This window comes from Neopelma chrysocephalum, unplaced genomic scaffold (assembly GCF_003984885.1).
Source record: "Neopelma chrysocephalum unplaced genomic scaffold, ASM398488v2 Primary Assembly neopelma1_142, whole genome shotgun sequence".
Classification (NCBI taxonomy): Eukaryota; Metazoa; Chordata; class Aves; order Passeriformes; family Pipridae; genus Neopelma; species Neopelma chrysocephalum.
In genome coordinates this window covers 2,758,106-2,783,428 of record NW_020897804.1, presented here as the reverse complement: position 1 = coordinate 2,783,428, position 25,323 = coordinate 2,758,106, and the positions used below count along the sequence as shown (strand labels likewise).

The window sequence follows — 25,323 nt, the reverse complement described above, 5'->3', positions numbered from 1 at the left end:
GAGGTCTCTGACCTGTGAAGGTTTCTTTTTCCCTTCAAGGAGTTTGTGTTTGACCTCGGCAGTCACAGTTACAAGCAGAACGCCCTGCTCTGACTTTCACTTCTGTTTCAGCAGGACCGAAATGTGTGGGGCTTTCTGAATATTTCCCTCTTCACCCAATATTGCTGAAAATGAGCCTGAAGTGTTGACAGACAGCGGCACTCTCAGTGCGTAGGAATCCAACATAAACAGACTTGCTGGTTGTGTACTTGGACATGTTAAACGAGGTCCCTCCTTTGATCTTCCTTGCACTATCCTAAAGCCCAGCAAGCAAAGGCTAAGTAAACAGACCTTTGATTTCAGGGCTGTTTGGAGCAGAGGTCTTGTAAAACTTTTATCAATGGCAGAGCTGAGCTACTGAAGTCCCTCTTGGACTGTAGGTGCTGCAAGAGTAGCAGTGTGGTTTTATTGACCCAAACGTCCCTTTTTCTCCCTCCTTCCCATAATGACAAACATCTGGGAATATGAGCCAGCTCCCTGTTGATTGTACTGTGCCAGCTTTTCTAGGAGAGACACCTGCTTATAATCTCCTCTATGGTGAATGGAGCATAAACTATTTTAGATCCTACAGCTATTGGATCTCACAGCCAGTGTAGCTTTTTGTAAATGCATGTCATAAAGATGCTCAAATAAATAACATGGGACACTTCCGTGGGAAACACTCACGTTACTAATCCTGCATGTTCAACACTCCTGGATCAAACCCCAGAAAACCAGTACTCTGGTTTGAATAGCATGAATGTTACAACAAATTGGATTTTATTTATTTGCTTCCTGTTTTTAGAGCATTTAGTGATTCCCCACGATTGCAAAGGTCACAAATTTCCTTTCATGTTCAAATAAACAGGAGAGTCTCCTTCAGGATTATGCCCTTAGAAAAGAGACAGTAAGAAACAAGCACCTAGTATCATAAGATTTGAAAAACAGAATTATGAATGCTGGCAAATTCCCCTCAATGGATGAAACACAGGAGTCAGATTGGCCTCTACTTTGTTTTAAATTAGTATTTTTCTCTGTCTTCTGGTGAATTACACAAAGGAGGCTTTGGCTTCCCTTCTACTCACTGTAGGAAAGTGATATGAGAGTGAGATCCTGCCAAGGTATTTTATTTTTTACAAGTGTTATCAGTTTTTCATTGTTTTCAACACCAAGAACTGCTGTAGTTAGCAATAATGGAGGCTAATCCCAGGGGACCAGAGCTGTGGATCCTATGGATGAAGGCACTTCAGGCAAAGCTTGATTGAGCTCAGGACCAAAATCTGGAGAGTTTTGCTCAACCTTACCAATGATTATCGCTTCATATCAAGATAAATGCCAAATGACAAATTCATTGACCAGCCGTTCCATGCCAACAGTTCTCCTGCTGTACCTCCTGGAGGTAAAGCTGAGATTGCTGGCTGAGTTTGAACTCCTGCCAGACTTGTGAGTCTGAGTGCATCTAGTCCCTCTTGTCTTCTGCCCTCTCGCTTTTAAAGCATGGCCTTAAATGATGGCCTTTTGTACATTGCCTTTTCTGCCTTACTCACCAACTGATCCTCTACTGTCTGTAAAACAATACAGCACTGTTCTCCCTTCGGAAGTGAATTTTGTCTTTTGTCAAATAATCACATCCACTATTAGATAAAAAGCGTTTTTAACAGCCCCTTATTTGTTGCTATTTGATGGCGGTTCTTTGATTCCTGAAGGAGTGTGCAGTGCTGTTTGTGATATACAGCAAATTGATTTTACACATTTCCATCTTTTATCGATGAGTCTTCCAATGGGGTTTCACTGTAATCAGATTGGAGAATACCATGGCAGAGCCATTGGGAAGGGATTGGAATTTACATGCAATAAAGATTAGGGGATTAGTGACTGATTAGGAGCGTGCTGATTTCTCCAGCCTCAGGTACAGCCTGTGTGTCTGCTTTTTTCTGACCTTGGGTTTTGACCTCTTGACTCCTCTCTTGGAAAGGCCAGTGAGCAGCACAGAGTGATTTCTGACATGGCCTCCCTCAAGAACAAGTTCAGATCACTGCAACAGTAAAACCTCCTATCTCCATGAGCAGAGAAGCTCAGAAACGTTTATGCGAGTGGACAAGTTGCTCAGATGTGCATCGACCAGGACAGGCTGAGCAGACAGACTGTGGCAGTGGTTTAGTCTGCAGTCAGGAATTCCTGCTGACAGCTGATGCTCTGTGCGTGTGCTGGTACCCGCACGTGCGCGGAGGGATGTGCAGCAGCTCTGTAATCACGCAATGAGACCACATTTCTCCATGCACAGCTTCTCCTAGAGAGCCGCTGTGCTCTCCAGATTTCTCCCCCTTTGCACACTTGCAGGAGGGTAGCTGGGGCTGTACATTACCAGACACTGAGGTAATAGGATTGCACATTAATTGATATTCCAGTGTAGCTCTATCTACCTGATGGATATGATGTTACATACCAGTGCGTAGCCCGCCAGTGGAATGGCGTCATTTGAAATCGCGGAGCAGTCGGTGTCAGCAGAACTCCCATAGGCTCTGGAGCTGCTGAGGTTTGGGCAGCTCAAATAAAGCAACAGGCTGTGCTGCAAACAGGGTGCTGGTAGTTTGCTTGTGTATCAGATAATAATTAGCACCATCATGATGTACTCATGCAGATGTATAGAGATCAAAGACAGGCAATAATGGGATCTTCAGCAAAGGAGAAATATTTCCAAATCCTTTGAATAGCTTGGGGAGTTTAAATGGGTTTATGTTTTAGATATTTATTTTCAATGTTTCAATTTTGGCAGAATAGACCCACTGTTAGGTGCTGATTTGGGAATATCACTCATCCTGAGACATGCCACACTGGTGTGCAGTAGAGGTACAGGAGGAATACCTTCTTCCATATGAAGTGAAGCAGCTTTTGAGCAGCAAGGGGTGCAGCAAAGCTTTGGACATAGCAGATTAAATGCACTGATTCTATCTGATTTCAGTAGCTGAACAGTCCTAGAACTTTACAGCAAAGCCTCTGGCAATCCCAGGTGGTGCAATGGGACACAGTAAGTCTAACAGAACAACAAGTCTTCACTCTCTTCTGACAGTAAAGCTAATAAAGCCACGTAAGAGTGCAATATTGTTGTTGTGAGCAAACCATCATGTAGAAGAGGAGGAACAGAGGAAGTGGATCTGTTTGAAGCTGTCTCAGGTGCCGGCAGGCTGCAGAAACCTCCACTACCCCCTGTCCAAGGCACCAGCTCAGCCCTCGGACTGTGCCAGAGACAAAAGAAGTTCCACAGCCAGAAGGTCACTTGTGCACAGACTTGTGCAGGCATCATTGCATGTTTTATTGCTGTGCTGTGCCATTCAGAGTCCATCCATTTGAAGAAAGTGTTACTACTTTCCTTTGGGTATGGCCTGGAGCTGTTCCCTATGCAAGATCTGACTATTCTGCAGGTGTGAGGGTTTAATGCATTAAGAAGTCCTGTCTCCTGCCAATACACACAGGTATCTTTTGTTTTTACATCAGGTTATGTGTGCTTCAGTGTCTGGGGAGCAGGAACCAGATGTGAATGCTATAAGAATTCAGTGATGGTTTCCCTGTTTTTATATGCAGGAGACATGGTGTCTCTTGAGTTTAAATGTAAGTTTTCACTGACTCAACCTTGTAAAAACTTTATTTTAAAGTGCATTTAAGGCTTTTCCCTTCCTGGAAGAGATGTACAGGTGTGTCCAAGTTAGCCTGTAGAATGGCACAGCAGGAAAAAATCTTTAAAGTGAAATATTTGGTGCTGAGGAGGTGATGTTCACACTAAAGGCATTTTGGGAGTTTATTCTGGATGAGCTCCAATCTGGTCGTGTAGATTGAATGCTCATTAATGGAAATGCAAGAGCACAGCTTCTGCTGTTGTTTTATCAGGGACCCAACTAGCAATTAATTGCTGACTGTCTACATTAGCAGCTGATGGGCTTTGGTAATATTGGATCTGTAAAGCAAAGTGTTTGGTGTTGAGGACCTGGCACCCCCATTTCAGAGGAGTGTTTCACTTCAGAATAGCTTTTGTTTGGTCCTGTGAACTAAATGCTCATCTGAACTGGAACACCCCTTGCAGCTCAATTTCATACAAAAGCCACTGAGCCCATGTGCACCAAAACAGCTTCATGATGTGAAGCAAAGTATAATTGGTGGGGAAGATCAAAAAATTCATCTTAAAGCACACCTCTGGTCCAAATTAATTAAGACACTGATGTGGGCAAATTTAAAGTAGACCTTTATGACGACAGTTAATTTTGAGAGAGCTGGAAAGAGCCAGCTCCCATCACACCTACCATGAATTGGAGGTTTTGGTAGGGCAGCAGTAAATGGTTTCAGGCAGAATTTTAAAATGCTGGTGTCTTAGAAGGTGCCTCACTGCATTTTTCTTTTGTAGCAAGACAAGTTATATATATATGTGTGTGTGTGTGTGTATATATATGCATATGTGTATATGTATATATGTTAGTTTATTTCTGCCCAAATTCAGAACTGTTTTCACATTTTAGGGATACAGCAACCAATTAAAAAAAATATTGCTATTGCTTAATCAAGACACTTTTAAAATCACAACTTTTTAGTTTGCATGTGTTTCATTTTGATTTGCCCAAATTATTACGCAAAATGTTTCTCAAGCTGAAAGGGGGAGTATTGAAAAAAAACCACCAGGTAAAGTCTTAGTTCTTGACAAAAATGTAATTTTCTGATAGAAAAACATTTATGCCACTCCATACCAAGCCTGCTCTGCAGCCATTCAGCTAGAAATGCCTTCTGTTCTAGAGAAGCCTCCAAAAATATCTTCAGTTCTTAAATACCACAATGTTTATCTCTTTGTGGTCACCCTCAAACAGTTGTTACCACGCTTTTGCGGTGGCCAAACTTAGAAGCCCCCAGTGACAAAGCCAGAGCCAAGGGAGGGCTGAGAGCAGCCTCCCCATGCAGGGCACTGATGATTTCCCAACAGCAGAAGGCTTATGGATATTTTGGCAGTGTCTTGTGTTCGGGAGTGAGTGTTCAAGATGTTGTTTTATTTTCTGAGCCCTTAGTGCACTTAATCACACCTTTTCCATCCTGGGTATTGGCAAAGACCAGTATGAACCAGCATTGGATGGAAGAGTTTAAAGTCTTCTCCAATTTCACCCCTTAGAGAAAAATCTGTTTAAAAATATTTTTAAGAGTATTTTGAGGAAAACTGAATCCTTGGATACAAATGAGAAGGCTCCTGTCTCAGTGTTCAGCTGAAGTTGCCACTGTGGACCAGCAGGAAGGCAAACCCACCGTTTAAAGGTCTTCGTTCACATCGTTCCCGCATATGGCATGGAGTCAACCATCGTGGTTTCTATTTTCCTGCAGACATAAACAATGACACTTACAATTTCCTGCCTGCATAGTGCTCACACAAGCATCTGTCTGTAAGGGAAATGGCTAATTACTTATTAAACCTTGCACGGTGCTTAGACTGGGTTAAATATTGACAACGAAAGTTCAAGGGGAATCTGTGTCACCAAACGTGAACTTGGGCGTCCTGTTTTCTAGGAGCTGTTCAAATAAAATGGATAGGTGACAAAATACTGCATGCAGGCAGGAGGGAAAAGAAGGGGACAAAAATTGGAGCAGATTGGCTCAGACTAAATGCCTGTCTTTGGAGCTTTGGGGTTTGGAGTGTGATTGCAATTGGCGGCTCAAAGGGGAGTTCTGATACACAAGAAGTGCATTAAACTGAGATTTGCAGAATGTCTGGTTTCTTTTACTGAAAGTCTTGGAGATGGTGAGCAATTTGGCTGGGAAATCCACTGGGGTTGTGAAGCAGGATTTGCATGATTGGGAAGCAGTTGGAAGTGCATAGTACAATCATATTTATGTTAAAATTATGGTAGATTCACCCCAGAAGGTAATTCAGGGCTGCCTTACTGGATTGTTTCCCAGACATTATGGGAAGCAAACAAATGCCTTATGTTGGCAGGAATCGTCCCTGTGTGACCTGTGGTGGAGATGCTCAGGGGTTTGGGGTAGTTTTGGAGAGAGCAGATTGGGGTTATGGGGCAGGATTTTCAGTTGGGTACTGGATCCTCTTCCCTCCCTCAAGTCAGAGGATTTCTAGCTTTCTTCCAGAATTAGGCAGTTAAGTGCACTTTCTTCCTGGAAGTAGGAGGCTAAAAAAAACTAAAGAAAAATTAATTTTAAAACCTTGAAAACATATTTTAAGACCATTTCTTTTGAAAAAAATGCTCTTCAAATTAGGAATGCCATTATTCAGATGGGCTTGCCTTCTTGAATGGGAATGGAAAAGGTAGATTGTGTGGGTACGTGTGCCAACACATCTTTGTTGTACTTTTCTCTAAAGAAAGTCTTCTGGTTACCTGTTGAACTGCATACCTGAACTGCACCATCAGGATAATTTTAGCCTTAGAGTAGAAATGTTAGTCCTCTCTTTTGGCCCAATCTAAGCCCACTGGCAGCACTTAAGAAACAATAAATAATATCTTTTCTTCCACAGTAAAGGAGAAATCTTCTAGCATATGAAGTCTGTTTCTTCAAAAGTAATTTGAAGTAATCCTAACTCTCCTTTGCGTTTGCTACCTCAAAACCTAAGGGATAATGTTACTCTTTTTTGCTGCTGAAAAAATGTTCGGCAACAATTGAAATTGAATGTCACCCATGCACATTTAATTTAATAAGATGGTAATTTCATGTTAAATAAATACCAACTGATTATTGAAAACATATGCTCAAAGGATTTAAAAACCATGTAAGAGATATGTATCTCATCTGCTGTTGTTGAACTGCAATAAATCTATGCAATAATCAAGTGCCAATTGTTTAACATACAATAACTATTTTATTAAATGTCAGTGAAATGTGTATGCAGGGCACTTAATTAAATGGAACATGTTCCCAAATATTCTATTTTTCTTAGTTTTGGAACATCTAGAGTAGGAAATTTACTGGCAGCCTTCACCCAAGGGGCTAGTTATTACTCATGTAAAAATATGGCAAGCACTTCTTGTGCTATCAATAAATATCCATTTCGTCAGGAAAGCAGCTCCTACCACAGAGGTAGGGAAGAAAGAGAAAATATGGCACTTCACTTGCTGTAAAATGGATCCACAAGGCTGTTTTCTCCATCAGTTTGTCTGGCTCAGCCACGCAGCCCAAGACTAGAGATTGCTCCTGCAAACAGTCCGCTGCTTCAAAATCTAAGCCTGACCAACCGTCGGGGCTGGTCAGCAAATACTTGTGGTGGTTTTGTGTTCCTTGCTAGGAGTCTTTGTTCTACAGAGATGCTGTTGGTTTTTTCTTTAATCTTTTGATTGTTTTTGATAAGCATTGTTTTTGTCTGTGGGCGCCTATGTTTTCAAGCCAAGCAGGACCCATTAGCTCATCTAATCTCATCTCCTCATGTCACATACCAAAGCATTTGGACCAGTTACCCCTACGCTGACCCCTACTTCACTTGGCTAATGCATACCTTTTGGAAATGCAAACTGTTTTGTTTTGAAAATATGAAAAGAGGTTGGATTCACCAGTCCTTTGAACTGCTTATTCCATTAGTTAATGGGATACATGGGCAACGCATTCATCCTTTTATCTCTTTCAAAAAGCATTTTTATCAGTTCTGCTCTCCATGTAATGGCTTCCAACTGTGCAGAGAGCCAAGAATTCCCCTCTTTCAGGAACACCTACTCATGTGCCATCCTTGCTTTGTAAGCCCTTCCCTGTGGGATTTGCTCCTTGGTAGTGTTTGTCCAGCCCTTAGCATAGAGAGGCCTCTATCCATTGATCCATCATTACAGCTGGAATGCCAATACAAATAATGGTAATAATAATGTGCAGGGAGTGTGAGTGTATAATCCTCATGTTGGTCTTGAAGAGAGGGTTAAACTATTGTAGAAAGGGTTAAACCCCCACTGTAAGCGGGAGTTGTCCAGCCCAGCTTTGTAGTAGTGAATACCCCAGTTAGGCAACTCTGGCTGCATGTTTCAAACATGGCTTTTAGGTGGTCCTTTCCAGCTATGTTCATTTTGAAGCATGGCAAAGGTGAAAGAAATCAACTTTGCTGTGAACCACCCCTGCACTAAGGACTTTGGTTCAGGTTCAGGTTTTACAGTGATGAGTGTGGTGAAGGCCAAATGTTGCCTCAAGTGTTGGTATAAGAGATTATGTTCACACTAAACGAGCAGTTTGGTTGGTGATGCTTGTCCAATTTCTTCATCTCACTATTGTAATGAAAGATTTCTCTGCTTGACTGTATTCTCCTTGTAGGACACACACTGCCTGTGGTACCTCAGCCTCCGATGCTAATTCCATGCATGTGTTGATGGGTTGTTTGGGTGCTTCTTGGTAAATGACTTTGCTAATTTGCTAACACAGCACTTCAAAAGAAATCTTATCGACATGGAAAGTGAATGTGTTTGGTATTAAATAATAAAATATACATAACCCATGAGGCTCTTAAAACTTATTTAACTTCTTTATAAACTTTACAATACAGTATGTGGATATTATAAATTACTTTCCATTCCAAGAAACTGTCCGGGCTTGTTGACCTTCCTTGGAATTTCCTCTTTGTAATTATGTTTAATGTGTTAATAAAGTTCACTTTGAACTGTATGATGGCAAATGGTCTCATAGGACGTGGGTCAGTGCTGGTGCGTTCACCATATGTGAAGCCTGACGTTAGTGTGCAGTTTAGTTGAAGGAATAGCAAGGCGAAGTCCAAACAATTGTAGAAGCAGTATCTCCTCCCCAGGTTAGCAGTAAAAAGGGGTTCATGGAAAGTTAGGAATGTGGAGTGGGAAATCATTTAGCTTTCACTGCTAGGTGTTACTAAATTATAGTGCTAGGTTTGAGTCACTATCAAAACACCATATATCTAAAGGGTTTTCACACAGAGCTGTAAATCATGTTTACTACATGTATGAGTTGAACGAGTGCATGAACTTTGCAATGCAGTCCAGGAAAATATAATTATATGTGTGTGTGTTTTTGACTGTGAGAAATATGGACAGGAAGCTCCAGGCTATTCCACTGTTGTGCCTTAAATACACTTCTAGAAATTGTTTTTGCTGCTTCCCGGAAATAGCTATTTGCTAAAGCAAAGAGGCTTTCTTGGGTTTTACATAACTCCTCTTGGCAAGAAATGGCAACCACCATCCCTTCCAAGGCACTGGGGAAGAGAGCAGGAATGCTAGTAAAGCAGTGTCAGCAGCAGAGCAGCAAGTGGGACTTTTCTGTGGTGTAAGATAGTGGATATAAATTGAAAATTGCCCAGCTGTTCAGTAAGACAGGTGTAGGATCTGTCTTTTATATAATGGAACAGAATGGAGATTCCAGTTGCTTGTATTCGTAAATGAGGCAAATAAATCTGCACACATGTCTCCATGTATATGAGCAGAAATATTTAAAACAAATGAAGTGATCATGGCATTTCCTTGTTAATGTTTGACTGAGTTTATATGATCTTGAGCAGAAAACTTGGCATCTGGCTGGGCTTGTTGGTTTCTTTCTGGGTGTGTTTATATGTATTTGCAGATGGGGAAACTACAAGCAAGAAAATAACTCGGTGGAAAATGTAGGTTCTGGGTTGTTTAAATTATATTTTAAGCCTGATTGCACCCTGGCCCTTGGAACTCCAGGCACGATCCCTTCTAGTAACTAAAATGATTTGAATGTTATGGGGCAAAGTTAAATTTAGTTTGTGTTTGGAGAAAGAATAACAAGCAAGTATGGGGAGGAGGCAGCTGCATTCTCGTCACTTCTTCCCAAGTCACATCCGTGGATGTCAAACCCCACCCTTCCCCCTCAGCCAAAGTATTAAGGAATGATTCCCTCAGACTATTGGGTTGAGGACAAGGGGGACTGAAGAAAACCTGCCCCCACTGGGCTTGTGTTGAGGTGGGGCTTAACTTACTGTAAGAGCTCCTTCTGTTCGCACAGGCTGCAGAGCCAGCTGCGCCCTCTCCTCCGTGGTGGGGCTTAAAAGCAGTGCCCTGTGGCTATAGAGCTGCCTTTGCCTGGTGAAAAACTGCAAGAGTGGAAGCAAGGAATGGTGACTGTTTTCTCTCCTCGCCATTCCCCCTCCCTCCCTGACTATGAAAATGTATGTGTCAGTAATTTGGATGGAGTATCTACCTAGGGCCTTGTTTTTGTCCCCTTCTCCCACATCCTGTGGAAAAATGCTGGAAGAAGTAATTTCTATGTCCAAGAGCATCACAGATTGCAGGTTCTCAGCACTTTAAAAGGCTGATGTTTTCAAGAATTGCTGCCTAATGGTTAAGAAATGAGGAGGGGCATGACGTAGGGACTCCTTCCCCAGGATTTACACCCAGGACCAGAGAGCACTGCTTTCTGCTACTCTGTCTTTGAAAGGATCCAATCTGGAGCTTTGGCCCACAGCTGCAAGCACATGGCAATTCACAGGATCCCCACCCCAGCCAGAGAGATGGTATATAATAGCGTTAATTTTGCGTTGGTAAATATACGAAGTCACAATTTTAACAATCTGATTTAACAAAATGTTTTCAGGTTTCAGAATGATCCCTTATGCTGTCGCTCTCTAGTTCTTGTGGTATCGCCCTGCCCACAAACAAGGCAAGGGCAGCGCTATAGTGAGCAGCCAGAGGGTATTGCTCTCAAAATACATTAGATCTTTTCTGCTCACTCACAACACAAAGCTGGAGTCTAGGACAGCAGAGGTCTTAACAGTGGCTGCTCGAGGAGTAATTTCATCTGTCTTTTACTGCTGCATTAGAGCAGCGAGGGATGGAAGCCTGCAGCAGCCAGGGTTCAGTCTGTTTTTACCTCACTGGCAGCTGTAGGTGAAGCAGCAGGTGCTTTCATGGGATTCTGCCTCTCTAAGCAGCTGCAGAAATGTATCCAGCCGGTGGGGCCACGGGCTGTGCCCTGGGCTCTGCTGCCGCACTGCCGCACTCCGCTGTGAGCACACACAGTGAGTGCCCCAGCCCTGCAGGATCAGACACCAGGGACACTCCCAAATCAGCGCCTTGGGAGAGCTAACTGGTCACTCTGCTCTCCTGGCCACCCCCTGGCATATTATGGGCCAGTTCTGGAAGGTGGAGAGCTCCTGTCAGTACCAATGCTGCACGTGGGAAACTGGGGGCTCAACATGTTTTTACTACACCTTTTTGCTCTGTTCATATAGCAAAAGATGAAAGTGGCATAGAGAAACCCTGGACATTAATCTCCAGGAGAACCCGAGCGGTGCTGGGCAGCTCAGTGTATGGATTCAGAAGGGGAAGATGTTGTTGCCTGGATAGTGTGGGATTTCTGTGCGAGGCAGCTCTGCGTCAGTAGCACCCGCTGCCCAGGGGATACTGGAGAAGGGCCTTTCTGCAAAACACACTTCCCCCTCTCCCCTGCCTCCCCTACAAATACTGACAGCACAGAGTGGCAAGATGCGCCAAAGTATGCCTTGACTGGAAAAGCATTCATTCATCACTGTTGCAGTCCTGAGACAGGGCTCTACAGATATGTAGTGAAATAAGACCCAATGAATGCCTGTATATGAGAAAGAGTGACAGAGATCTATGATGATATCATTTTATTCTTGCTGTAGCCCAGCTTTAGGAGGTCCAGCTATCACTGGCTTGCCAGGGCCTTTGAAGCCTCTGGCACATGTGAAGGTGCTGATTCCAGACAGTACTACTTGAGCAGAAAGTTATTAATGCAAAGATGATAGGTAATAAAATGGGAGTATTTACAGTGCTAAATGAACAGAAGCAAGGCTTTAGCATCTTTGTCCTGGGGCTGTGTCCTACTGAGAAGTGCATGCTGTATCTGGCAAAATTCACAGCAGAAAGAACAGTGGGGGGAGACTTTTATTCATCTTACCAAGAAAGTTGCTGAAGGAGCTAATGAAGGGCTGTGCTAGTGTTTTTCTTTTCAGGCCGAAAGGCTCTAAGAAACGCACCCTTTTCTAAATGTCATAAAGGTCTGCGAATAGATCTTGTGACAGGGAGTGATCCAACAATTCCTCAGAACGAAAGGTCAATCAAAGGAAAATGGCATTTAGGAGGACCAAGCTTACTGCTGACCCAAACATGTGACAGATCCAGAGGCAACTCCGGTGCCATCAGGAGTGCTGCTCGTGCAGCCTGACCAAGAGAAGCACATGACGTGACTGGGAAACTATCTGATTCCTCCAGGTCTCAAAATTCATCAGGAGTCAACCTGAATGTCGGAAGGAAAGGGATTTTGAAGGAGCTACAGCAGGTTTCCAAGCTGTGAGGAGGGTGCTCTTTCTCACTGTCCCTGCTTGCCCTGCCCCAAACATTTTTCTCCAGCACTAATTATAGATCTGTTTTTGTCATTTGAATATGCATGGAGTAGTATCCTGGCTCACAAGCAGATTGCAGTGAAGCTACTCTTAAAATTTGACATGGCTTGGTAGGGCTCTGGGTCAGAAAGGACCTCTCCAAGGGCCAATCCAGAATTTCAACAAGTCTGTGGACATTTCAGCTCCTGTGCACTGAGCAAAACACTGCACCCTGGAGGGAAATGTAGCTGTGTTTGGGGCTGGATCCTCACCCAGTGTTGGTGAATTCTGCTTTATCCAAGCAAACACACACAGCCCCTCCTGATGGATGGATTTCCACTTAAAAAGATTCAGCAGTGTGACTTGTGTCAGACCAGCATTCGAAGGATCTTGGGATTATCTCTCCAACCACAGAGTTGGTTGGAGGTCTCCCAAGGTGAAGAACATTAACAATGTGGTTTGGAGTGCTTCGAAAGACCTGGAAAGGCAGGATTTCTCATGGTTGTTTTGCCAGTTCCCTTGGAGTCTGGGAAGACACCATTGGCTCAGATGCTGTCCCAACAGGGCCCTGCAGAAGATGTGCAGGGGTGGGTGTTCTCTTTGCCAGGGACTGACTTTTTCAGAAAAAGTGCTCTTCATATCCCCACTTTGGGTCATCAGAAGTTCATCAGAATCTGTGTGTTTCTAAGACCCATTGATTTAACCAGTTAAACTCATTAAAGAGTTTCAACCTAGTTCACAACTCTTTTCTCAGCTTGAGCAGCATTTCTGTTCAGCAGCAAAGCTGTGAAATTCATGCGTGCAATTCAACATGAGTAACTGCAACAGCAGCTCTGTAGTCATTCATGACTGTATGTACTGCCTTAGTCATGCCGGGGAAAAATCAGACAGACTTTGGAATAATAGGAATTAGTCATGAGGAAGTGCAAATATGAGCTCTGTAGCTTATCCCCTGTGGGTCCAATCCTGCAAAAAACTAGAAACAAGAATAAAATATGAGGGAACAGTTCCAAATCCCACAAACATCTTGTGGGTTTTGGGTGCAACTCAGCATCAGCAATCCTTAGCAAAACATTTTGTCCTTATGCAAGAACAGGGCACTTACTATCACACCCATTAATAGACTATTCTGGGAAGAGCATTGCTATTGCAGTCTGTATGGGGAACTTGTGCAATTAATAAAACGGCAGAAAAGGCAGATGCAGGAAAAAGGCTCTCTGTTTCAACTTTTCAGCGCCTTAGGAAGAAATTCTAGTTGGAATTCAGCTATGGGACCATCCCACCGTTGGAATCTTTATCACTTCTCTTTTCTGAGTGTTGACCTGTCCAAGTGCATCCTGTTATCATGTGGCAAACAGTGTGTTCACTCTGTGGCATTCCAGGGACACTCTGCTTTGCATGAAATTATCACCTTTTATAAAGAGCAAATATTTGCCAGGCGGGTCAAACAAGCAGGGTTGCTAAGGCCATTTATAAAAATATCCTCTTTTGGACTATAAGCAATGTTAACATATCAGGCTAAACTGGATCTTTGAGTGAAGCACTACCCAGTGAATGCTCTGTGTCCAACAACTGCAGGCTTATGTGTCTCAGATAAAGCCCATCTGGTGACTATTAAAGGGAATTACTGTACATACAACATGAAAGGATTATAACATTTGGAGAGGGGGCAGTGTTTTGTTTTAAGTACCAGTCCTGTTACTAATTTTGCCTTCAGGATAGGTGTTAAGTTTGAAACAACTACAGTTTCTTTACCAAATACAGTGGAACGGTTTGTGTATTAGACTCCTTCTTGTGATAGGAAAATGCTGGAAATTTTGGAAAAGCAAGAGAGCCTCAGAATCAGGCTTCCTTGCTGGGTTAGCTTGAGCTGCTGATGATGGCAAGGCTACAGCTTCAGGTCTTGCATGAACCAGTATCTCTGTTGTATCCCTCTGTAATTGCCTGCATTTTTAGCCTTGATTGTAAGTGATTTTCAGTTAGCACCTCTTACTATATCTCTGTATAGCAGCCAGTGGCCTGACTGATGACTTGGCTTTGAATCAGTGTTGTGTCACTGGCAAAAGTCATGACAGCTCTTCCTCTCTCTGTTCTTTCTTAGGCCCCCCAAGGATTGCCGATAAAGTGATTCACCGCCAGTCCGTGAGGCTGGGGAGGACCATCAAACTCCTGTGCCCAGTGGAAGGTGACCCCCCGCCCCTCACCATGTGGATGAAGGACGGACGGACTATCCACAGCGGCTGGACAAGGTTCCGGATCCTTCAGCAAGGGCTGAAAATCAAGGAGGTGGAAAGCGAAGATGCAGGAACCTACATTTGCAAAGCCACCAACGGCTTCGGCAGCACCAACGTGAACTACACCCTCATCGTAATTGGTGAGTAGAGATGGAGAAAAGCCAGACCTCACCTGCTGTGGGGTGAGCGAGCGAGCTGATGTCTGCGTAGCTGTCAGTGGTTGCAGATTTGTTTTGCTAATCATTTACTGACCTCCACTCTTAACTGGCCCTTTCCAGTGTTTGAGGATTGCCAGAGCTGGCTGTGTTGCTGCACATCTTCTGCTGCAGCCGGCTGCAGGCAGATAAGATTGTGCAGTGCCAAAGGTTACAAATAAGCAGAAATGATGCAATAGTCACTGGGGTCCAGATCACAATGAGTTCCACACAGGAAAGGCTGTGCGATAAGGAGAGGTCACTCTGATCTTTATGTTTGCTGTTGGAACAGGATAGTTCTCAAAACAAATGTTGAGGCACCCGTATAAAAATGCACAGCGGGGAGATCCATGCACTGAGCTTTTGCAAAGCATGGTGTCTTCAGGAATAATAATATTTGTGTTGAAACAAAGCTCAGAGCTGGCATGTAACCCAGGGATGCTCAGCTCCTGAGAAATCCTCCTGATGGAGGCAGGATGAAACAAGCTCCAGGTGCTGTCTCAGTGACCATGGGTTCCCTGGTAATGCTTTTGGCCATCTTCAAAGGGCTTGCTTGGCCCAGCAGTGAGATTTTGGGGTCGCTTGCTGGACTGAGCATTCCTGCAGACTCCCAAAGACACTTTTCAGGGTAATCAGAGATTCCTCTGCTGCAGGTGCCACAAAAATAGGTTCATTGATCCTTATCTGTGAGAAGGGAAAGAACTGGGTGAAAATCAGCATGCTAGAGGATGCTTAGGGGGCAATGGGGAGGGTTACAAAGCAGGGCGTGACATCAGGTGTCTTCCTCACCCTGTTGCATGATCAGCACCCCAAGTATCTGCTCTACAAAGTTCTGTTTCTCTGAGACAGTGGAAATGAGGACAGAGTTCAGGGCAGTTTCCAGCTGCCTACTGATTGGCACTTGGCCTGGTTTTGTTTTATTTCTTCTTCTTCACCTCTGCAGAAGTAGAGCTGCTGTGGACTCAGAGCGTGTAGCAAACACTTGGTGCTGCTTGATGAAGGATTATCACCCGATAACAAGGTGATTCTTGGAGAATGCACTATGCTGCACAGCCAGTATAGAAAAGAAACCAGAATGTAAATATCTTATCTGGAATGAGATGCTTAGATGAGGGAAACCCTCTGGTGATATGACTCCTGCAGCATCAGTGGGATAGAGCTGCAAAAGTCATCTTATTGTTTACATAGTTTGGGGATTTGGTTTTCCTAATTCACCTTTTTCTTAGCCACATTCCTCCATTTCTTTATGCTACACTGAACAAAAATGATGAAGTGGAAATAGTCACACAGAATCATGTCTATACAGACTCCTTTTGGACATGCTTTCCAGACTTTTTGGTGGGGAGAAAGGAATGCTATAGGAGCCTGTTTCAGACCAGCTTGTGCTTTTGCAGTATGTGGAGGTTGCCACAGTCTTTGATCTTCTGTGTCATGCTATATCTTCTATGAAGCTCAGGGGCCAAGCCAGATCCCATTATTCCAAGGCATCAAGGCATCTGTGAGTCAAAGAAGACTGCCTTATTCCTGGTAGCACAACTGAGGCAAATGAAAGGGAAAAGCCAGGAGGCACAGGGTAAAAGTTGGACTAGAATTCAGGAAAGATTGAGACAAAAACTCCAATTCAGTTGCTCAGGGAAATTGGATTATCAAATTTAATTGTGTTAAGAACAATAGTGTTCATTATATTTGGCACTGAAAAACCCTGAGCACAAACACTAGTTATTTAGAGCCTCATCGGGCAGCTATGGAAGGAAATGGCAAACTCCCACTGGCCTCTGTGGGTGTGGGATTGAGCCCTATGCAAACAAATATTGATCACCAAGTGCCAAGAGAAGGATAACTTTAACCTAAAAGTGTGGCAGACATATGGGCTGAGGTATCGTTCATCTCCATGCATCCTTGTTGTAAAAACCAGTACTTCCTACACTCTTTTGCAGACTCTTTTGCAGACTCTTCCTCATCTCACAGTGTGCCATTGTGCATTCTTCTTGCTCAGACCATTTTTGATGGATTACTTACATCTCTCATCTCCAGTGGTGCTGTTGTGTTCATGTGGTATTTCAAACCAATTGCTTTTCACTAGAACAGTTTCCCCTGAAAACAAATGTTCCCCTTGTGTCTTTCGTGTCAAGCTCTGCAAGTAAACACAAGGTATCACTGACTTATTCTTTCAAAGGACCCAGACATTTAATGCACTGACCAGATGCTCGTGTTCATCTTGGCGAAAATGCTTTTGGTTGAGAGAAAATCAATCCCTTGTTGATTTTTGAGAAGGAGGCAGTGTTTTAAAACCAACTGCATGTCAGTTTTGACAATGAAGATCGAATTGATGGAGCTTTTTTGTTTGTGTTCCAGAAAGCACAAACTTCATTAGGCAGAGTGGCTTTTTGAACCATATGGCCTCTCTATTCTCCCACTCCTTCAAAGGAGAAAAAACCCTCTTATTCCAGCTTTACTGCTAACACCAAACATGTAAAACCACACAGGTGTCAGACATGGGCAAGGTGGTTAAGATATTAAATCTAGAATAGCATTAAAGGATTCATTAAACATTGGGACTTGAAAAAATAAAATTCATATTGACATGAAAACATTCTGGAAATTTAATCAATAATATCTGGAAAATATACGGTAGCTTATTGAAAGGTTTTGAAATTATGCTGTATGCTTTTAAGTGAGCTATCCCACACCACTGGTAAGTAAGAAATTGTCACCCCTGTGCTATATACATGTGGGCTGCAGCAGGATAAGGTGATGGTTTACCCAAAATCCTACAGAGAGGTGAGACTAAATTCACCAGTCTTCAGCTTCTCTGCCTGCATTCAGTGCTGTGTAACTCTTATTAATCTTAACTCTTATTAGCATCTGTATTCCATTATGGTACAGAAAACCAACAAATATTGTAACATTTTACAAAAAAGGGCAGTGGATCCACCAACATTGTTGAGGGGGGGCAGACATGGCAGAGGTGAGCTCCCCGGCTGGACTCTGTGAGATGTAATAATTTAGGTAGAAACCTGTTTGGATGTTGCTTTGAGGCTTTCAGGACAGATCTTGCTTGCAACCAGCCAGCTGAGTGCACGAGCAGAGCAGGCTTAGGTCTGCCTCTACACGTTTGGTAGACGTGCCTACTCATTGCTTGGCTGGAGAACTTCTCAGTCTGCAAATGCGGGTGAGATGGATTACAGTGATTTTACAGATGGTAACTAGGACAAAGAGAGACCAGGTGATTAGGCCAAGACCACATAAAATACGAGCTGTGGCTCTGAGTTGTGTCTAAACCTCTTAAATCGCACCATAAAAGGCTATTCCTCCTTCATAACACTTACTAAAGCCTTTTCTTCCTCATTTAGCATCTTCCCACTGCTCTGTTGGCAGTAGGGAATCTTCTCTTATATTATGTTTTTGATCTTCCTTCTCAGACATAGGTTTTGCCAACCCAGATGGTAGCAATTGGTTTCTGCCCTGCTTATTTCCCCATCTTCTCAGGCTGCAGGGCCTGGATCCCAAAGATCCAAGGAATCCTGCTCTAATACACCCCTGCATGAAATGTAAGCCAGTAAAAGCAGATTACCAGTATAAGTCAAAACTACAATTTCCTCTCTTAGCTATCCTTAATAGTTTTTGTGGCTCACCACAAGATTTGGGATGCCAATTACACTGCAGGCAGACGTACAAATGCTGGAAGAATAACTTTAATCAGTATTAAATCACATTGCAGTTATTAAGTACAATGCTCCCTTATTTTGGAGAATTATGTGTAGCTCATCAAAACAAATGTGCTGTACCTTCCCAAAAAATTATGTGTTCAATGATGCTCATGAATATCTTATTTTTAAGGGGTTTTTCTGCAGCTGAATCAATTCAGAAGAGCTGATTTATAACCTACAGGTGTGAAAAGTAACATCATTTCATTTATGCTTGGTTGAAACCTGCGGTTTCTTTGCTGCAGAATTAAAAAATTCCTTGCCAGCGCGTTCTAAAAGGAAACCCAAGGCCATAGAGGAAGAAACAAAGTGTTGAATAGCTGATCCTTATTTGAAAACTGTCCACCTTGTGTGCTGAATGGAGGCATGTTCTGCAGGAAAAAAAATAGCAGGTGGTGGTGTAACTGAAGCCTCTGTCGAGCTGTGGCCAGCTTGGAGAAACTGTGAGGTTGCACACATGGAGCCATCACACACTCCAGTCGTCAGGCCCTTCCTGGGAAATCTTAGCCCAAATGGGTGAGATTTTCCTGACTTATAAATAACTTAGAAAACAAAGTATTCTAACATGGAAGTGCTCGAGAATGTCCATGACCGTCTCCTTCTGCAATAATAAACAGTATCCCTAGTTCCAGAGGTCTGGACATTCTCTGAAGGGAAAATTGTTGGTGAACAGCTGTAGGAAGGACTATAGGTAAATATTTATGCTATAGCACAATGACCTCTTTCAGTAATGCACAACACAGAGGACTTTTCACTTGCAGAAGTGTTATGGGCCAAATCCTACAAGGTGTGCCAGCATTACAACATGCAGGGCTATTGCTACAGGTGCTGCTGGTAAATACTTCATCTTGCATCAGTTGCTCAACCAAGTGATGAAAGATCAAACTGTCTCTGTTTTCACATCTGCATCCATGACTCTTATTACCTTCTGTAGCACAAAAAAACCCAAAACAACAAACCAGCAGCAAGAGCAGGGTTTGGGATTGTCTCTGCACTGTAGCCTTCTTGCTTCACTTGGTGTTTGTAAACTAAGGACACATCTCGCTTGGGTGCATCTCAGCATGAAAAATAACTGTAAAATAATGTGTAAATAATGAAAAAATGAAAAATAATATATAAATCCAAGGAACAGCTTCTTCAGTATTTCTTTTTCTTGCCCTATATCTCTGACTGCTGCAGTTGTTTATTCTCTTCTTCTTGTGTTTTTGGAGGAAGATTTTGGGGAAGAATCTGTCATCTATCCAGTTCATATCCCTCTCTGGTGCCTGGCCCTCTGAGTGACCCTCCATTTGGGCTGTAGAGTAGCAAAGTCTTGATGCAGAGAGCAGGAGGAAGAGTGCATCTTGTTGTCCTAAACCTCTGATGGGCTGTTCAGAATTTGAACGACATCTCAAACTAATTTGCTATTTAATGTCTGCTGTCTGTCTGTTGCAATAGATTGCTTTGCGAATCTGCCCTGACATCAGATGATTTATCTTTAAAGTAGCTTTTTCCTGCTGAGCCAGCTGCTATTTTATGCTTTTTTACAGCTTGTCCAAGACAGCTCTCTTTGATAACAGGCATGTGTGAAAAATTTGCATTAAAATAACCATTTTTTTTAAACAGTCAGCATAAGTATCCTGAAAAAAGTCATGGCCATGTCTGAATGGATATTTATTCTAATGTCCTTTTTTCTGCTCATAGTAGTAGAAAATACTGTGTGAAAAAAATTCAAGTACAGTAAAATATGGTTTGCATTACACTTCTCCAATGAAGTCATCAATCCGTGTCTCAGAACTCATTTACAGTGCAAAAGCTGAGAAAACATTTCTAGCCCAGTCAGGTGCCACCAGCCATCTTGGAAAAGCATGACAAATTCATTTATGTTTGGGTTTTGGCCTCTTAATAAACTCTGGGGACCAGAGAGGGATGTGCTCAGCAAGATGTGAATCAATGTTGAGTCAGCAATGTGTGCACCAAGGGTCTGCTAGTGCTAAGCAAAAACTGAAATGAGTCAACACTTAAAAAGAAAGAACTAAAAGGTGCAGTTTTTGCATTTGAGAACAAGGTGGTAGAGCTTGTGCTGGTCATGGTATGGAGTTAGCAAAATTTCTTAAGTGCATTTACCTCAACACAAAGTGCAAAGGGCAGTCCATCCAGTGTGGGACCATTAACACAATCGCCGGACACATAATCATGACTAATGATGATTAGTCAGTTGTTATATGGAAATGAAGAGTTCCTTGTGACAATAAACAGTAACAAAGTTCTCGTGTTTAATTTGTTAAGGCCCCAGTCCAGCAGCTGGATCTACGTTGGTGGCCTCCTGTGCACAAGCAGTGTGATTAACACCAGATGAGAATCTGGCCATAGTCACTGGTGCTTAGTAATGGTTATGTTGCTAATTAAAGCTCAGATTGGTTTGGGCCTTTGGGAGCTGAGCAGAAAAGGGGAGCCTACCTAAGGCCTACCCAGGGCAATCATTGCACAAGGACTCCTTGTCAGCTTGTGGTGTGGTGCCACTGGGTCACCCTCTGTGGAGGTGCAGATATGGTTTTGGTTCATAACAAGACCTGTCTTAGTGGTGTTGCCAAGTGAGGGTCCTGTGTGTCAGTCTGTGGGAAGAGACTGGCACTGGGCATGAATTGATCCCATTGAATAGAAGAGTCAGAGAAATGCTTGGTACATAAAATGTATTTTCATGTCTTGGTGCAAACTCATAGCTAAAAACTCTTCACTTGGAAATGAAGCTCCTTTTCCACTGGAAGTGACTCATGGTTGATTAATGATGCCCTCACCCAAGCAAGGGCTCTTTCTTCCAAGTGTTTATTAGCGTAGGCATAAAGACACACACCCTGACCAAGCTTGATGTTGCTCAGGGACAGCACAAGCATGTTAAAAGAACTCTAAATGCAACCACGCATTCCTACCCCCTGAATTTCAGGGATGCTTAATTTCCTCCTTATTTGGGGGATCTCACTCCGAGTCCAACAGACTCCTTGTCCCTATATATGCAGCATGTTGAGTCCTGTAAAATGTCCACTGTCCTGGGAGAGGAAAGGAGGAAAAAGAAATACACCAAAATGAAAAGGTGGCTATTGCTGGATTGCTGCAGAGAAACAATTTCAATGGTTTTCATAATTTTGATGACTGCTACTAGACTGATGTCACAGCAGCTCATAACAATTTTGTTTTTGAAAAGACTTCTCCATAAAAAGGTGATGATGTGAGTGCCAGTATTAGCTGTAACTATCCTAAAAATGACTGATCAACAATGTAACACTGAGTGGTTTGACTGATGGTCTTGGTGAATGGGTGTAAAAACCTGGAAAATATCACAACTGGGCAGCAGTCTTGTTTCTTCCAAGTCCAGATCTCTAACGTAACTCAGTGCTAATGCTGTATAATGTCCACAGTTTTTACAAGATCTTTGTTAGGTTTTATTAGTTTCATTTGATTTTATAACAAACTTTACAATATGCTTATCAATACATCATTTTCTGGCTAACAAAAGCCTCACTGTTTCGGGTAGATCTCTGTTTTCCCTTCGTGAAGCTGTAACATAGAAGCCAAGTTAAGAAGGTGACAACACCTGTTCACAATTTAAAGGAAATGAAAAGATTTTTTTCCATGGATGTAAGCATGAAATTCATACATATGTGTATGGATATATAATTTCCCCCCGTACTCCATCCTGTGGCAGACTGCAGCAAACCAGAGCTGCAGCCAGTGTAAATTCGAGGCATGCAGGACATATGGATGCATTTAGCCCACAATCCTTTGCAGATGCTTTGGAGTGTGTAGTGGCTGCTACACCCGTGCAAATAGCGAGCTGCAGCTCTGTTTGCTGCACGAATATTGTTTGGAAATGAAAGCAACACACAATACCAGGCAGGCTGACATTAAAACTGCGTTTGATCTGAGAAATTTATGGCTTCCTTCTGTTAAATGATATTAATAGAATTAGCCTCTGATCCCAACGAGTTTGTGGTGTACATGTCGGGTTTTTCTCGTCAGTTTGTCTGAGGCTAAAAACGTCTTTTGCCTCTGACTTTATTAATCAGAGCTGTCTTTGTTACAGCCAGTGGGCAGAATTATCCTGTTGACAGTGCAATGCTGATGTGCATGGCCAACAATTTGCCCACATCTACGCATCTATCATGCTTAGAAATGGCTGCATTTGTGAGTAAAGCCAAGACAGTCCCTGGTCCAAGCAGGTGATACGTACGTGTGTGGAAGGCAGGCTGGCAGAAGATGATGTAGATTCCCAGTCAAGGTCTGCTGTGACTGCAGAATAGTAGTTTAAGAGTCTTTTACTAGCACCCCAAGTAATGAGAAGCCATCAAGCTAATTGCAGACTTGGGCATCAGCATTTTTGAGATATCTACCATCTTGCCAACCATCCAAGATGACTATCTTCTCCAAGTAGCAGGATCTTTCTGTTAACTTTCCTATAACTACTACTGTCCTCCCCTACTCCTGACATTTTTTCCTTGAAAGTTGTGCTCCATCCCTCTGCTTCTTGCTACAGGCTGAGGATGAAGGATTTAGCGTGGCCTCGTTGGACTCAGAGGACCACTGAAGCTGGGTTGAGCTCCATGGTCACAGTGTCTCCAGGAGGTCTGTTCCAGAGCATTGTCCCCCATTCGCTGGTCACAGCTCTGCTGTCCTCAGTTTGCCCAGTAAATACCACAGATGGTGGGTTTTTAGCCAAATTTGAGTCCCTTTGGTATCAGTTAACTCAGAAATACACAAAAGGCACACTTGTAAATTAAGGCACAGTGAAGAATATTTATTGTAGAGAGAGCAGCGCCAAGTTGGACTAGTTTATAAGGTGTAGCTTGAATGTTGATTTTGGAGACTCCTTCTTTATGTGTAAGTGCACGTACACAGCACCAATTGCTCACATGCTTCTTCTTGATCCATACATGTAGGTATGTTGCGTGTTAAAATGTATGGTTGTTGAGGAGGTGTATTTTTACATTCCTGTAGGGTCTGGTTCTCTACCTTTCCTGTGCTGTCTTTGGCATCCACATTAAGAAAAAAGATGAAAAAAAAGGAAAATAAACCCCAACAAAACTGCTGAAAATTAGTGTATAAACTTATTTTTAAATCCAATTTATTATTGTTTGATGACAGGAAGAACATATTCTGTGTTGTGCTTGATGAATAACATCATTGTGCTAAAATGCTTTGATTCTTCTTTCTTTATAGTAATGTGGGTTTCACAGTCAGAAGGCCTGAGTGTTTACATTATACACTTTTTGGCAATAAAATTGGAAAAGGAGAGAAAAAAAAGTACTAATCCCAGGAGTTCTGAAACCTACACTCCTTCTTAAACGTACCCTGCTAAAGACATTAAGTCCCTTGCAAACATCCATCTATCAGCAGTTGAGAGTTTGTAAAAGGCGTACTTTGTTCTGAACTCCCTGCCCTACTGATTATGCACAGTTCTTTTATTTTGTGAATAGGATGACGACCCCTTAGCCTGGTAATGATGACAGATTTATGTATTTTAACACCCAGACGCTGCCGTATTTGTTAAGGGCTGCCAGACTCCAGCAGTGCTGCAACCGTAGTTTATTTTCATTGTCAGTTTGTGCTGCTTTTTAAGGTGTTCTGCAGCCACTGGAAGCAGCGCCGCTGCTGCTTTCAGAGGTTGAGATGTCAGGATGTTAAGAGCATAAGCCACCATCCTTGGACTGTTTCCACCCATAAAATGTCAGTTTTACTCTGGTCGCGCTGGGGGCGTGGAACCTGCTCCTCGCACTGAAGCCAAGGGAAAGAGGGGAGAAATAAGCAGTAAAAGGAATCAGATAACACAGAATTTATCCCTTCACTTTCTACTCCCGTGATGTATTTTGCAGCTCTCAAGTTAGTGTTTTAAAGAGAACCCTCTTTTAACGTGCAGCAAAAGCAAAGAACGTAAACATACCTTGCAAGTGTAGCTGTTAAAGTGCTGTAATGGGTCAGCACATCTGTCCTCTGCACAATGCATCTGTCCTCTGCACAATGCATGTCTGTGATTTCTTCTGGGTTGTTTTAAATTACTGCAAGTGGCAAAACAATAGGGAGACAAACAGTAAGAACAATGCTGTTGTTTAATAACAAGCTAAATTATTAACAGGCCTGTACAGAAAATATTTCATGTAAATTGAAGGGAAACAAATTATTTTATTTTCCATTGCAATGATCCAGTGCAACAGAGGCAGTTGATGTCTTTCTTCTTTTCTTCTTTTCTTTGATCTTGCTGCAGAAATGTTTGTTCCTGTGTGTGTATATTAATTTCTTACAGACACATTACAAAGGTTATAGGGCAAAAATGCAAAATATGGATGGTTTTTTGATCTCTTCATGCCAACCAAGCCACTAAATCTGAGTTTGTCACACAATTGAAATTATACATAGGACTTTTATTGCCTTTTTTTTTACTTGCAATTCATTGTTTCCCTGAAAAATGTTGTCAAATCAGTTGAACTATTCAGTTGAGTCAGTTTTCTGCTTGGTTGTCAGCAAAGGGCTTTGAAATATTTGGGATTGAATCCTCCATTGCAAAACTGTTTTGACTTGGAAAAAGCATCACCACCAAATTATTTGTTGAGTTTTCTTCAGTCCAGTATTAGATGTTTCTCTTCTTAAAGAGAAGCCATGTGAGTTGGCATGTTGGTTTTGTGGTTTTTTTTTCAAACTAGAATAACTTATGGTGACCTTTGCACTGAAGTAGACAAGGATCTTCATCTCACCTTTGTTGAATGTGCAATTGGCAGGAGAGGGAAGAGCTGGTGACAGTCCTCCTTGATCACTGGCAGGGAACTGGGGGAGTTGGACCCACTTCAGATGTGGGCTGGGATTCACGGCTAACAATCCCAGGAATCTCATGGAGGAGAAGGATGGCGCCTCCCCACAGCCCAGCCCAG

At 42.7% G+C, this 25,323-nt stretch overlaps 1 protein-coding gene across 3 annotated transcripts in view; it reads left to right on the top strand.

The window, feature by feature from the left end:
• Window positions 1-25,323, top strand: part of FGFRL1 (fibroblast growth factor receptor like 1) — a 171,812-nt gene that overhangs the window by 66,960 nt on the left and 79,529 nt on the right. For all 3 annotated transcript variants that reach the window (XM_027699882.1, XM_027699881.1, XM_027699880.1), the window contains exon 3: window positions 14,394-14,666. In XM_027699882.1, coding sequence (XP_027555683.1) covers window positions 14,394-14,666 — 273 coding nt within the window. The remainder of the gene's footprint in view (window positions 1-14,393; window positions 14,667-25,323) is intronic.